The 16,434-nt window shown below is 36.7% G+C and overlaps 1 protein-coding gene across 2 annotated transcripts in view; it reads right to left on the bottom strand.

The window, feature by feature from the left end:
• ADAMTS14 (ADAM metallopeptidase with thrombospondin type 1 motif 14) overlaps positions 1 to 16,434 on the bottom strand; it is a 265,871-nt gene that overhangs the window by 65,514 nt on the left and 183,923 nt on the right. For both annotated transcript variants that reach the window (XM_053691940.1, XM_053691941.1), the window contains exons 9-11: positions 10,743 to 10,875; positions 10,402 to 10,515; positions 5,150 to 5,298 (exon numbers count right to left, since the gene is read on the bottom strand). In XM_053691940.1, coding sequence (XP_053547915.1) covers positions 5,150 to 5,298; positions 10,402 to 10,515; positions 10,743 to 10,875 — 396 coding nt within the window. The remainder of the gene's footprint in view (positions 1 to 5,149; positions 5,299 to 10,401; positions 10,516 to 10,742; positions 10,876 to 16,434) is intronic.

The raw sequence follows: 16,434 nt of genomic DNA, 5'->3' as shown, positions 1-16,434 counted from the left end.
GAACATTTGGAATTGACCCCATAACTAGGATCTGTATTACAAACATTACATAAATGAGCATATCATTTTGCGCTAGTAAGATTCTGTATTAGATGAAGTTATTTCACTATTTGTTAATGCCACCCTATAAGTAATTGTATTCTGTATTAAAGGGACAGTCTACAATATAATTTTTATTGTTTTAAACGATAGATAATCCCTTTATTACCCATTCCCCAGTTTTGCATAACCAACACTGTTATATTAATACACTTTTTGCCTCTGTGATTACCTTGTATCTAAGCCTCTGCAGACTGCCCCTTATCTCAGTTATATTAATATACTTTTTACCTCTGTGATTACCCTGTATCTAAGCCTCTGCAGACTGCCCTTTATATCAGTTATATTAATATACTTTTTACCTCTGTGATTACCTTGTATCTAGGCCTCTGCAGACTGCCCCTCATCTCAGTTATATTAATATACTTTTTTCCTCTGTGATTACCTTGTAGCTAAGCCTCTGCAGACTGCCCCTCATCTCAGTTATATTAATATACTTTTACCTCTGTGATTACCTTGTATCTAAGCCTCAGCAGACTGCCCCTTATCTCAGTTATATTAATATACTTTTTACCTCTGTGATTACCTTGTATCTAAGCCTCTGCAGACTGCCCCTTATCTCAGTTATATTAATACCTTGTATTGTTTACCTCTGTGATTACCTTGTATCTAAGCCTCTGCAGACTGCCCCTCATCTCAGTTATATTAATATACTTTTTACCTCTGTGTATTAATATACTTTTTCCTCTGTGATTACCTTGTAGCTAAGCCTCTGCAGACTGCCCCTCATCTCAGTTATATTAATATACTTTTACCTCTGTGATTACCTTGTATCTAAGCCTCAGCAGACTGTCCCTTATCTCAGTTATATTAATATACTTTTTACCTCTGTGATTACCTTGTATCTAAGCCTCTGCAGACTGCCCCTTATCTCAGTTATATTAATATACTTTTTACCTCTGTGATTACCCTGTATCTAACCCTCTGCAGACTGCCCCTCATCTCAGTTATATTAATATACTTTTTACCTCTGTGATTACCTTGTATCTAAGCCTCTGCAGACTGCTCCTTATCTCAGTTATATTAATATACTTTTTACCTCTGTGATTACCTTGTATCTAAGCCTCTGCAGACTGCCCCTCATCTCAGTTATATTAATATACTTTTTACCTCTGTGATTACCTTGTATCTAAGCCTCTGCAGACTGCCCCTTATCTCAGTTATATTAATATACTTTTTACCTCTGTGATTACCCTGTATCTAAGCCTCTGCAGACTGCCCCTCATCTCAGTTATATTAATATACTTTTTACCTCTGTGATTACCTTGTATCTAAGCCTCTGCAGACTGCTCCTTATCTCAGTTATATTAATATACTTTTTACCTCTGTGATTACCTTGTATCTAAGCCTCTGCAGACTGCCCCTTATCTCAGTTATATTAATATACTTTTTACCTCTGTGATTACCTTGTATCTAAGCCTCTGCAGACTGCCCCTCATCTCAGTTATATTAATATACTTTTTACCTCTGTGATTACCTTGTATCTAAGCCTCTGCAGACTGCCCCTCATCTCAGTTATATTAATATACTTTTACCTCTGTGATTACCTTGTATCTAAGCCTCTGCAGACTGCCCCTTATCTCAGTTATATTAATATACTTTTTACCTCTGTGATTACCTTGTATCTAAGCCTCTGCAGACTGCCCCTCATCTCAGTTATATTAATATACTTTTTACCTCTGTGATTACCTTGTATCTAAGCCTCTGCAGACTGCTCCTTATCTCAGTTATATTAATATACTTTTTACCTCTGTGATTACCCTGTATCTAAGCCTCTGCAGACTGCCCTTTATATCAGTTATATTAATATACTTTTTACCTCTGTGATTACCTTGTATCTAGGCCTCTGCAGACTGCCCCTCATCTCAGTTATATTAATATACTTTTTTCCTCTGTGATTACCTTGTAGCTAAGCCTCTGCAGACTGCCCCTCATCTCAGTTATATTAATATACTTTTACCTCTGTGATTACCTTGTATCTAAGCCTCAGCAGACTGCCCCTTATCTCAGTTATATTAATATACTTTTTACCTCTGTGATTACCTTGTATCTAAGCCTCTGCAGACTGCCCCTTATCTCAGTTATATTAATACCTTGTATTGTTTACCTCTGTGATTACCTTGTATCTAAGCCTCTGCAGACTGCCCCTCATCTCAGTTATATTAATATACTTTTTACCTCTGTGTATTAATATACTTTTTCCTCTGTGATTACCTTGTAGCTAAGCCTCTGCAGACTGCCCCTCATCTCAGTTATATTAATATACTTTTACCTCTGTGATTACCTTGTATCTAAGCCTCAGCAGACTGTCCCTTATCTCAGTTATATTAATATAATTTTTACCTCTGTGATTACCTTGTATCTAAGCCTCTGCAGACTGCCCCTTATCTCAGTTATATTAATATACTTTTTACCTCTGTGATTACCTTGTATCTAAGCCTCTGCAGACTGCTCCTTATCTCAGTTATATTAATATACTTTTTACCTCTGTGATTACCTTGTATCTAAGCCTCTGCAGACTGCCCCTCATCTCAGTTATATTAATATACTTTTTACCTCTGTGATTACCTTGTATCTAAGCCTCTGCAGACTGCCCCTTATCTCAGTTATATTAATATACTTTTACCTCTGTGATTACCCTGTATCTAAGCCTCTGCAGACTGCCCCTCATCTCAGTTATATTAATATACTTTTTACCTCTGTGATTACCTTGTATCTAAGCCTCTGCAGACTGCTCCTTATCTCAGTTATATTAATATACTTTTTACCTCTGTGATTACCTTGTATCTAATACTCTGCAGACTGCCCCTTATCTCAGTTATATTAATATACTTTTTACCTCTGTGATTACCTTGTATCTAAGCCTCTGCAGACTGCCCCTCATCTCAGTTATATTAATATACTTTTTACCTCTGTGATTACCTTGTATCTAAGCCTCTGCAGACTGCCCCTCATCTCAGTTATATTAATATACTTTTACCTCTGTGATTACCTTGTATCTAAGCCTCTGCAGACTGCCCCTTATCTCAGTTATATTAATATACTTTTTACCTCTGTGATTACCTTGTATCTAAGCCTCTGCAGACTGCCCCTCATCTCAGTTATATTAATATACTTTTTACCTCTGTGATTACCTTGTATCTAAGCCTCTGCAGACTGCTCCTTATCTCAGTTATATTAATATACTTTTTACCTCTGTGATTACCTTGTATCTAAGCCTCTGCAGACTGCCCCTCATCTCAGTTATATTAATATACTTTTTACCTCTGTGATTACCTTGTATCTAAGCCTCTGCAGACTGCTCCTTATCTCAGTTATATTAATATACTTTTTACCTCTGTGATTACCCTGTATCTAAGCCTCTGCAGACTGCCCCTTATCTCAGTTATATTAATATACTTTTTACCTCTGTGATTACCTTGTATCTAAGCCTCTGCAGACTGCCCCTTATCTCAGTTATATTAATACACTTTTTACCTCTGTGATTACCTTGTATCTAAGCCTCTGCAGACTCCCCCTTGATCACATGCTTATTATCTATTGACTTGCATTTAGTATTGTCTTGTGCTAACTCTTAAATAACTCCTTGTGCATTAACACAGTGTTATCTATATGACCCACATGAACTATCAGTCTCTTGTTGTGAAAGGGAATTTTAAAAACATTTGATAATTAGCATATGAGCCTACCTAGGTTTTGTTTCAAATAAGAATAACAAGAGAACAAAGCAAATTTGATGATAAAAGTACATTGGAAAGTTGATTAAAATTACAAGTCCTATCAGCATAGAACTTACACAATGCACCAAAGCCATTAAATGTGTCCAGCTTGTGAAACGTGCACTTTGTCTATTATAGATCAAGAGATGTTTTAACTGAAGGAGAAATCTAAAGAAGCCAAAACTGAGAATAACAAGGTACTGACATCAGAACTTAGTACATATGAAGCCAATATGTGCAATCACAACTGTAGGAAATTAAACCTTCACAGCCTTCTCAGAATATGGACCAGATTGTTCTGTTAATCTTTTTCAACTTTGGACACAGTTTTCTTAGGAAACAATTCAGCTGAAATTGTATCTGTGTAATGCATAGGGTGACAACAGCATGTTGTAATATGTGTATTATATTATAATTACTGGTGCACGCCCTGGCTATATTAGCAGATTGCTATTGGAGAGGGGGGTACAATCTACATAAGTAAACGATTGGCAGAAAATGAGCTTTGTGTGTAACAAAGAGCAGAGAACAGGAGTGGAGGTTGGGTATACTATCAGAACAGAACATGATGTATTCTACAAGGTTCTCTGTATTCTGCATTATGCGCATGAACATAATAACCGCAGCAGCATATGCAGTAGGGAACTGCTTGTTGTATACATGAGCTGCACATAGTTTTAAAAATGGCGGCTCATTGGCATCAAAAGAGTGATTCAAGTGGGTGCTTACGCTTAGACATAAGAAGAAAATCCTTGTGGAGGAACTTTCAACCCCCCCCGTCTGAACACCCACTATGTGAAATCCAGGCAGAGACCATTACCGTATTGTAAAATCCAGCAGTAGAAGGGGTCTCAAAATCACAAAACTCTCTAAAAAAAGAGTCAGTCCCTGCGAGTTACAAGCTATGGAGCTCAGGGAAAAGGAAAACGTTGCTGGGGAAAGCAAAACTAGAAGGAAACGGGCGGATATTCCATAATACTTACAGCAGCCAATACAAATCCACGTATAGTACCTTACAATACCTGTATTTCCCTATGCATACAAATATAGAGGAGATTGTAAGATACTATACAATGAAAGTAACCTGATCCTATTAATAATTGTTACAAGTGTTTTGCTTATTTAGACGCAATCTTCACACCTTTCATTTTGCAAAAAATAAAACTCTGTGGACAGTGACATGGGGTACAGTAATAACAACAAAGCGCTAGATTAAAAGTGGCTAAAGTTAACGCGGGCTGTGATGAGCAACATTGAGTTTGCGAGCCTAAAGACCTAGCGTAAAGTGTAAGGGGTAAACGCAGAACAAGGTATTAACAGACGATACTCACGGTGGGTTATTGCAGTGTCTGCTACGTGATCGTACGCCTCCCCCGCAGGTTCTTGAGCAAGAACTAAATCTGGACCAGGACCCCCATCCTCCATCCTGGCTGTAAGACTGCTCTGGGGACTTCCAAATGCAATGACCTTTAAAACACCACTGGGTGCGAACAAAAACAAAGAGATGAGTAAAACCCACCACAACTCCAAAATAAATAGAGAATTAGGTAAAAAACTACAGACTGGCTGCTAACCTAGCAAAGCTAGAGACGGGTAAACACGATGTGACTTAATATGTTCAACATAACTAGATTAAAGGGACAGGAAACCCTAAAATGTAATTTTGTGATTCAGATAGAACATACAATTATAAAAAAAACTTTCCAATTTACTTCTATTATCAATTTTGCTTCATTCTTTTGTTATCCTTTTGCTGAAGTAACAGCATTGCACTACTGGCACTAGTAAGCCAATCACAAGAGACAAATATGTGCAGGGTGCAGGCACCAATCAGCAGCAGCTCCCACTAGTGTAGGATATGCACGTATTCTTTTCAACTTGGGATACCAAGAGAACAAAGCGCATTTGAAAACAGAAGTGAATTTAAAAGTGTCTTAAAATGACCGGCTCTATCTGAATCATGCAAGTTTAATTGTGACTTTCCTAATGGTCATACACATAAAAAAAAAACTATTTTGGATGTAAGCTCTGAACTGATGTTCCAGATTTCCTACTGACCCTGTCTGTAAGGTTCAATTCATGTGAATGATTAGAACTGTTCTACTGTAAACAGATTCAAGTTTAAAGGGACGTTGAAGGTCATTTATTGCTATGTTGAATCTTAACATTTTTTGTATTTCCCTGTCTTGAATAAAACTATTTTTATTTTTAGCATTACAAGCAATACTTATTTGAGTTATAGTGGAGATAAAAGCATAAGATTAAAATACTCAATTTCATAAATGTTGTTTTCCCCAGAAGTGCTCTGTATACATTGTTACCGATGCACTAGGGAACTCTGGGTAATATATGCAAATTAGATTTTCAATACCTCACACTTCCAAGTATTCTAATTTGCATATCTTACCCAGAGTTCTCTGGTGCATTGGTAACAATGTATACAGAGAACTTCTAGGAAAGCAAGCAGGGATACTTATGTCTATCAGCAGAGCTGTGGAAATGTTTCTTATCAGCCAGTAATCAATCTGTCCCTATGGATGAGCTGTGCACAAATATATACTACCTGTTGTGTAAGCTTTACCATAAAGGGACATTAATCACCTTGTAATTACAAGACCATTCCGTTGTCTTGTTATTGTAGTAAACACAGCTCTTTGTCAGTTTGTTAGAAAAACTTGCATTGTTTTGCTGTTCCTTATCTTATCACTTCTGATAAAGCCAATTAGGACATATGTGTAATAGGGTTAGGCTTGTGAAGTCTGCAGTGTGTGCTTTCAACCAGACACAAATAGAAAATGCACTACAAGGTGTACTGTAAATATAATCTAAAATGTATTGATGCAAAGTTAAAAAACAGAAGCATGCAGAGAGAATAGCATCTAGGAGAGGAAGTGTTTTGCGCCCCCTAGTGGTACTTCATAGACTGCTCTGCCTCTGTTACACCAAACAAGAATAACCCTTTAAACACAGTAAATAAAATTCTTGTGTACAACCTTAGTCTGGGCAGTGGGCACCTATGTTACATATAAAGAACACTGATGCACGATTACTAAAAGAATCCAATGATATTGCAACACACATGTCCCAAATAAGGAAACAATTATGCCTTAAATTGGTGTTAGCAGAAACCAGTAATGTATAATAATAAAGCAAAAAAAAAAAAAATAACATTTACCAATAAGCATACTAATAACAGACCATGTAGAGAGTGGCAGAAATCATTATGGGCCAGATTACAAGTAGAGGGCTAATTAATGCTCGCGCTAGAAGTAAGCATTTTTTATTTGTGATGGTATTTTGGTACAATATCTATCTATACCTATACATGTACAGAACATTGGAATGTGAAATATTTTATTGCATACATATGTTTTTACATGTATTCGTCTATTTAATTGTAAAGGGCTCCAATGCACTTATTTATATGTCTATATATAATAATTAGATACTTGTATAGCGCACAACCTCGATCGACTCGCGGCACTGATAACAGATATTATTATTACCCAACTTAATGGTACTCATTTTACCGACCTCGGAAGGATGAAAGGCTGAGTAGATCTTGCCAGGATCGAACCTGCAACCCTTGGGTTGCCACAGATCCGATCTCAGTAACAGTGCATTAGCACAATGAGTTATATATGTTTACAAATGTATTGTATTTATGTGTTTATATGAGTATATATGTCTGTAAATACATATACACACATACAAATACATACATATATATATATATATATATATATACATACATCTTTAGACATGTATATGTATGTATCTCTGTATTTTTTTCTAACACCTGAGATCTCACATCTTTGAGCCTTAATAACTTTTTGTGTGCACTCTTTTTTTAAATAATTTTTATTAGTTTTGTGCACCTTTTTTGTTTCAGGAAACCGCTAATCAGAGCTCTGAGGACGCAGTAATCATTTTGACATAAATCACAATTGTGCTTGTAATACCAGCGGTACGCCCGACGAGTGCATATACCTCTGATAAACCCCTTATTGCTTGCGTGCAAATGTTTGCACTCCACTCATAATAAGCCCCTAAATGATCTGTCAATAAAATAACTAATGTCCCATTCTCAGTTAATACATAATGGGACCCTTGTTTGTCATTTTAAAATCCAAAATAGTTCTTTCCTCTCTAAAATGTTATTTTGGTTTCCACCTCTGGATGGCATCCTAGCAATTTGTAGCCATGGTAAGAGTGATTGGATAGTGTGCACTTTCAGTTCTCAGAATTGAGTTAAATTAAATGACAAAATAAATAAAGTGTATATACATACTGAAGCATTTTATATTGATCTCTTTGATATGCATTTTAGCATTTTGTTTTTACTATCCCTTTAACCCCTTAAGGACCAAGGACGTACGCCACACGTCCTCAAAAAAAATACACTTAATGACCGAGGACGTGTGGCGTACGTCCTTGGTCTGGAAAGCAGCTGGAAGCGATCCTGCTCGCTTCCAGCTGATTTCCGGTTATTGCAGTGATGCCTCGATATGGAGGCATCCTGCAATAACCCCCCTTGGCCATCCGATGCAGAGAGAGCCACTCTGTGGCCCTCTCTGCACCGGACATCGATGGCCGGTATCGTTGGTGGGTGGGAGCTTACGTGGGAGGCAGGTGGGCGGCCATCGGTGCTCTGTGTGAAGTGGAGGGGGGCGGGATCGGGGCGGGATCTACGGGGGCACGCACGGGAACGCGCGCGTGCACGGGGGGTGGCGGGCGGGCGCGTGCACGGGGCGGGAGCGGGTGGGAACCGCTACACTACAGAAAAAAAAAAAGTTAAAAGCTAAAAAAAAATAATAAATGTAATTATTAAAAATGTAATCTAAGGGACCTGGAAGGGGTTGGGGGTTGGTCTTGGTGGGGGGGAAAGCTACACTACAGAAAAGGGCATTTAAAAAAAAAAAAGGCACATTTTTTTACAAAACTGGGTACTGGCAGACAGCTGCCAGTACCCAAGATGGCGCCCATTAAGGCAGAGGGGAAGGGTTAGAGCTGTTTGGTGGGGGATCATTGAGGTTGGGGTCTAAGGGGGGATCCTACACATAAGCATATGTAAATATGCTTTTTTTATTTTTTAAAAAGGGCCAAATACCTTTTATTTTAGTACTGGCAGAGTTTCTGCCAGTACTTAAGATGGCGGGGACAATTGTGGGGTGGGGGAGGGAAGAGAGCTGTTTGGGAGGGATCAGGGGGTCTGATGTTTCAGGTGGGAGGCTGAGCTCTACACTAAAGCTAAAATTAACCCTGCAAGCTCCCTACAAGCTACATAATTAACCCCTTCACTGCTAGCCATAATACACGTGTGATGCGCACCGGCATTTAGAGGCCTTCTAATTACCAAAAAGCAATGCCAAAGCCATATATGTCTGCTATTTCTGAACAAAGGGGATCCCAGAGAAGCATTTACAACCATTTGTGCCATAATTGCACAAGCTGTTTGTAAATAATTTCAGTGAGAAACCTAAAATTGAGAAAAAATTAACGTTTTTTTTAATTTGATCGCATTTGGCGGTGAAATGGTGGCATGAAATATACCAAAATTGGCCTAGATCAATACTTGGGGTTGTCTACTACACTACACTAAAGCTAAAACTACCCCAAAAAGCTCCCTACATGCTCCCTAATTAACCCCTTCACTGCTGGGCATAATACACGTGTGGTGCGCAGTGGCATTTAGCGGCCTTCTAATTACCAAAAAGCAACGCCAAAGTCATATATGTCTGCTATTTCTGAACAAAGGGGATCTCAGAGAAGAATTTACAACCATTTATGCCATAATTGCACAAGCTGTTTGTAAATAATTTAAGTTAGAAACCAAAAGTTTGTGAAAAAAATTGTGAAAAGTGAACGATTTTTTGTATTTGATTGCATTTGGCGGTGAAATGGTGGCATGAAATATACCAAAATGGGCCTAGATCAATACTTTGGGATGTCTACTAAAAAAAAATATATACATGTCAATGGATATTCAGGTATTCCTGAAAGATATCAGTGTTCTAATGTAACTGTCGCTAATTTTGAAAAGAAATGGTTTGGAAATAGCAAAGTGCTACTTGTATTTATGGTCCTATAGTTTACAAAAAAAGCAAAGAACATGTAAACATTGGGTATTTCTAAAATCAGGGCAAAATTTAGAAACTATTTAGCATGGGTGTTTTTTGGTGGTTGTAGATGTGTAACAGATTTTGGGGGTCAAAGTTAGAAAAAGTGTGTTTTTTTCCATTTTTTTCCTCATATTTTATATTTTTTTTTATAGTAAATTATAAGATATGATGAAAATAATGGTATCTTTAGAAAGTCCATTTAATGGCGAGAAAAACGGTATATAATATATGTGGGTACAGTAAATGAGTAAGAGGAAAATTACAGCTAAACACAAACACCTCAAAAATGTAAAAATAGCCTTGGTCCCAAACGGACAGAAAATGGAAAAGTGCTGTGGTCATTAAGGGGTTAAATCTCAAATCTCTGTTATTTCAGAATGAAGCTGAGTTCATTTAAGATGCTAACGTTCCTTTCAAAGATAAAGCTGCATAACTTTTAGAGTGAGATGTAAACAAGGTACCTTTCCAGGAGCGCATTCTGTGCCATCAAGCGGGGGACCCTTTTTGGTTTTACAGAAGTATGGGTTGTCCGGGTGACTGCACCACAGCTGCTTGCATGGGTCAAATGTCCTAAACTATGAGAATAAACATATTATGTGAAGATAAATAGGAACCACTCACAGCACAATCAGAAGGGACACAGTCTATGGAATTGTATGTTTTCTATGATACCATTTCTGAGTCTGGGTCAGTAGTAACCACAGAGTATGCGGCTCTTGTACACATTTACTAATGAGAATAAATTGTGTTTGTGGTTATGATTTCATGTCTCCATATGTAACGGTGCTGGGGGTATACTCACAGCCGTACACATCTTGTAGCCCACCCCAAAGTCAAATCTGCATTGCTCATCCATAGAGTAATTGATTCCAGGAAGTTCAGGGAGTTTTGGCCATTTGTGTTCAAAGGGGTCATCAAGAAGACAATCATAGGAGCTGAAGAAAAGAGAGAATGATAGGGCTGAGCTTACAAACTCTATACAATTACGTATCTGAGATATGAAAACATCTGGATGTATATGACAAGAGGAGAAGGGATTGATTTATATTCACTTTAAGAGCCAAACAAGTCTTTAGCACAGGTTTTCAAGTCTCCAATTTATCACAAAAAATTGTTTTTACTTAGTCTCTATTTAAACTTATTTCTACTTATTTTATTTTTGCACCCATCAGATGCTGCAAATTGAGCTCCCAACCAACAGTTCTGCAACCCATCGGAATACAAATTTCACATCAGTTTTTGGGTCTATCTTATGCAGCAGCCTTGACCAGATGAAAACCATTTAACCTCTGTGCGTGGCTGAGCTCGGATGTTGACGTTGCTTTTTTTCTGTGCATGGCCTAGTTCACATTTTACAATCAATTCCTGGTTTAAAGGGACACTGAACCCAATTTTTTTTCTTTCTTGATTCAGATAGAGCTTGAAATTTTAAGAAACTTTCTAATTTACTCCTATTATCAAATTGTCTTCATTCTCTTTGAATCTTTATCTGCAATGCAAGAATGTAAGTTTAGATGCCGGCCCATTTTTGGTGAACAACCTGGGGTGTCCTTGCTGATTGGTGGATAAATTCATCCACCAATAAAAAAAGAGCTGTCCAGAGTCCTGAACCAAAAAAAGCTTAGATTCCTTTTTTTTCAAATAAAGATAACAAGAGAACGAAGAAAAATTGATAATTGGAGTAAATTAGAAAGTTGCTTAAAATTGCATGCTCTATCTGAATCACAAAATAAAATAATTGGGTTCAGCGTCCCTTTAATAAAACATCACAAATGCATACAGAAGAGAAGCAATCTGCTAGGGACGAACAGCTCATTGGCTTCTTCTATGACGTGGGAGCAGCTTCTTTTAGCCCAGTTATGCAGGGCACAAGCATAAAACATTACATAAATGCTAAATATAATGATGTATTCAAAGATTAGCCTGAGAATAATATGCTGATGCATTTGTGTTTGTTTAATTATTAAAGAAATATGAGTAAAGATTATACCTATATGCAATCATCTATAAATATATATTTGTGCAAAAAAATCAGATATATGTAGAAATATTAATTATAAATAAATAGAACATATTATTCTATGTGCAGAACGTTGGAATGTGAAATATATTTATATTTTCATGTCGGGTTAGCGCGCAAATAAGGTGTTTTTTTCTTCACTTTTTTGCTCCATTGAATTCCATGGGGGAATACGTGAACGCGCATGTGATATTGTAAGTTCTGCTTTTTATCCCCATCAGGTTAGCGCGCTAGTAAAAACGGTTTACTTTCAACTCATAAAATAAGCACAACTCAAATGCGCCAAAAAGCCGAACTTCTAGCGCAGTTAACGCTCGAGCTGGAGCATTAAATAGCGCTCCACTTGTAATCTGGCACATTATACTTGGCAACAACAAAGTATCTTTCCTATATAAACTGTAACATAATAAGCAGCAGAATTGTGTATCATGTCAAGGAAAGCAGCCAATGGATCATATAACATTTTCCATTTTTAAACCTTAAAGGGACAGTCAACACCAGAATTGTTGTTGTTTTAAAAGATAGATAATCCCTTAATTACCAATTCCCCAGTTTTGCATAACTTACACAGTTTTAATTATACAGGTTTTACCTCTGTAATTACCTTGTATCTAAGCCTCAGCAGACTGCCCTCTTATTTCAGTTCTTTTGACCGACTTGTATTTTAGCCAATCAGAGCTGTCTCCATGGTAAATTCACGGGCATGAGTTCAATGTTATCTATATGAAACATGTGAACTAATGCCCTCTAGTGGTGAAAAACTATCAAAATGCATGTAGATTAGAGGGGGCATTCAGGGTCTAAGAAATTAGCATATGAACCTCCTTGGTTTAGCTTTCAACTAAGAATACCAAGAGAACAAAGCAAAATTGGTGATAAAAGTAAATTGGAAAGTTGTTTAAAATTACATGCCCTGTTTGAAACATGGAAAAAACAATTTGGACTTGACTGTCCCTTTAATAACATTTTGGAACAAGTCTAATTAATGGTTTGTAAATATTCTTGTTGCTTTTTGTGCAGCTCATTATAATTCTATCTGGGAGAACTGTTGAAACGATGGTGCAGAAAACCTTTTAATTGGGCTCAGTAGCAAATTGTATTTTATTCTAGTGTTGTATTATTTGCTTTGTTCTCTTTATTAACTGACAAAACACTGAGACCCATAAAAATCACCCAGCAACAAAGGAGCCGAGATAATCTTTCCTTAGTTTTATAAAACACAGACATTTCTTTAACATAGGGGGTATATTCCAAAACCTCTACAAATACATCATTCTTTAAGGGCTAATTTAAAGGGACATACAAGCTGACATGTGCAACGCTAAAAATTTAGTTTTGTTTTCATTAGTTAAATAAATAATTTTATTTCGGCAAATTAGTTATGTTAAGTTAAATCGTTATTTCGGATCCATTAGTTTTTTCGGATCCATTCTTTATTCATATGCATTGTTCTATTCTCAAGTTTAGAATAGAATAATTCATATGAATAAAGAATGGATCAGAAAAAAACGAAAGGATCAGAAAAAATTATTTAACTTAACATAACTAATATGCCGGCGATTGCCGAAACAAAATTATCTAAAACCGCCGCCACCCACATCGCCAACACTAAATAAAGCTATTAACCCCTATACCTCCGTCCCCCCTCATCGCCAACACTAACTAAACCTATTAACCCCTAAACCGTCTTTCCCAAACATCGGCAACACTAAATAAACCTATTAACCCCTAAACCACCATTCCTAAACATCGCCAACACTAACAAAACCTTTTAACCCCTAAACCGCTGTTCCCAAACATCGCCAACACTAACCAAATCTATTTACCCCTAAACCTCAGTTCCACGACATCGCCGACACTAACTAAAACTATTAACCCCTAAACCACAGATCCCCGACATCGCTGACACTAACTAAACCTAATAACCCCTAAACCGTAGTTCCCCGACATCGCCGACACAAACTGAAACACTAAATAAACCTATTAACCCCTAAACTGCTGTTCCCAAACATCGCCAACACTAACTAGACCTATTAACCCCTAAACCAGCATTCCCAAACATCGCCAACACTAACTAAACTTATTAACCCCTAAAACGCCGGCCCCCACCTTACAACAACCTAAATTAAACTATTGACCCCTAAACCTAACACATCCTAACTTTAACATAATTAAAATAGACCTAAATTAAAGTTACAGTTATTAAAGTGACAGTCAACACCAGAATTTTTGTTGTTTAAAAAGAAAGATAATCCCTTTATTACCCATTCCCCAGTTTTGCATAACCAACCCAGTTATAATAATATATGTTTTACCTCTGTAATTACCTTGTATCTAAGCTTCTGCTGACTGCCCCCTTATTTCAGTTCTTTTGACAGACTTGCATTTTAGCCAATCAGTGCTCAATCCTAGGTCACTCCACGTGCATGAGCTCAATGTTATTTATATGAAACACATGAACTAATACCCTCTGGTCGTCAAAATGCATTCAGATTAGAGGCAGTCTTCAAGGTCTAAGAAATTAGCATATGAACCTCCTAGGTTTAGCTTTCAACTAAGAATACCAAGAGAACAAAGCAAAATTGGTGATAAAAGTAAATTTGGAAGTTGTTTAAAATTACATGCCCTATTTAAATCATGAAAGTTTTTTTGGACTTGACTGTCCCTTTAACTAACTACTTATTTAAAAATAAATACAAACTTACCTGTGAAATAAAAATAAAACCTAACATTACAAAAAATAAAAAAACTAACACTACTAAAAATAAAAAAAACTAACATTACTAAAAATAAAAAAACTAAGATTACTAAAAAATTAAAACTACAATTACAAAAAATAATAAACACTTAAATTACAAAAAATAAAAAAACTACCATTACAAAAAATGACAAACGAATTTATTAAAAAAAAATAAAAATTAATCCTATTCTAATCCCACGTTTACCCCCCCCCCCCCCAAAAAAACCCTTATCTATAATAAACTATGAAGGGCCCTTAAAAGGGCCTTTTGTAGGATATTGCCCTAAAGTTAACAGCTCTTTTGCAAAAAATTAAAAACAAACACCCCTCTAACATTACAAACCCCACCCCCAAACCCACAAGATAAAAATAAACCTAATCTACCCATTCCCCGGAAAAGGGCATTTGTATGGGCATTGCCTTTAAAAGGGCATTCAGCTCTTTTTCGGCCCATGTGGGTCGGCGGTTTAGGGGTTAATAGGTTAAGTTAGTGTTGGTGATGTTTGGGAACGCTGGTTTAGGGGTTAATAGGTCTAGTTAGTGTAGGCGATGTTTGGGAACGGCGGTTTAGGGGTTAATAGGGTTATTTAGTGTTTCAGTTTGTGTCTGCGATGTCGGGGAACTACGGTTTAGGGGTTATTAGGTTTAGTTAGTGTCGGCGATGTCGGGGATCTGTGGTTTAGGGGTTAATAGTTTTAGTTAGCGTCGGCGATGTCGTGGAACTGCGGTTTAGGGGTAAATAGATTTGTCTGGGAACTGCGGTCTAGGGGTTAATAGGTTTAGTTAGTGTCCGCAATGTTGGGGAACGGCGGTTTAGGGGGATAATAGGTTTAATTAGTGTTGACGATGTTGGGGAACTGCGGTTTAGGGGTTTAATAGCTTTATTTAGTGATATAGTTGGTGTCGGCGATGTCAGGGAACGGGGGTTTAGGAGTTAATAGCTTTATTTAGTGATTTAGTTAGTGTCGGCGACTACGTTAGTAAAACATCCTCTTCATCCAACGACTACCCGATGAATGAAGGTTCTTTTAAGTGACGTCATCCAAGATGGTGTCCCTTAGATTCTGATTGACTGATAGAATTCTATCAGCCAATCGGAATTAAGGTAGAAAAATTCCTATTGGCTGATTGGATCAGCCAATAGGATTGGTGTTATTTTGAGTGTAACTGTACTGTGTAATGTATATTTATTAATTAGTGCTATTATGTGTGTAACTGTACTGTGTAATGTATATTTATTAATTAGTGCTATTATGAGTGTAACTGTACTGTGTAATGTATATTTATTAGATGGTGTTATTATGTGCGTAACTGTACTGTGTAATGTATATTTATTAGATGGTGTTATTATGAGTGTAACTGTACTGTGTAATCTATATTTATTAGATAGTGTTATTATGTGTGTAACTGTACTGTGTAATGTATATTTATTAGACAGTGTTATTATGTAAGTAACTGTACTGTGTAATGTAAATTTATTAGATGGTGTTATTATGTCTGTAACTGTACTATGTAATGTATATTTATTAGATAGTGTTATTATGTGTGTAACTGTACTGTGTAATCTATATTTATTAGATAGTGTTATTATGTGTGTAACTGTACTGTGTAATCTATATTTATTAGATAGTGTTATTATGTGTGTAACTGTACTGTGTAATGTATATTTATTAGATGGTGTTATTATGTGTGTAACTGTACTGTGTAATGTATATTTATTAGGTAATGTTATTA

The sequence above is a fragment of the Bombina bombina genome, chromosome 9 (assembly GCF_027579735.1).
Source record: "Bombina bombina isolate aBomBom1 chromosome 9, aBomBom1.pri, whole genome shotgun sequence".
Classification (NCBI taxonomy): Eukaryota; Metazoa; Chordata; class Amphibia; order Anura; family Bombinatoridae; genus Bombina; species Bombina bombina.
This window is presented reverse-complemented; position numbering and strand designations above follow the sequence as displayed.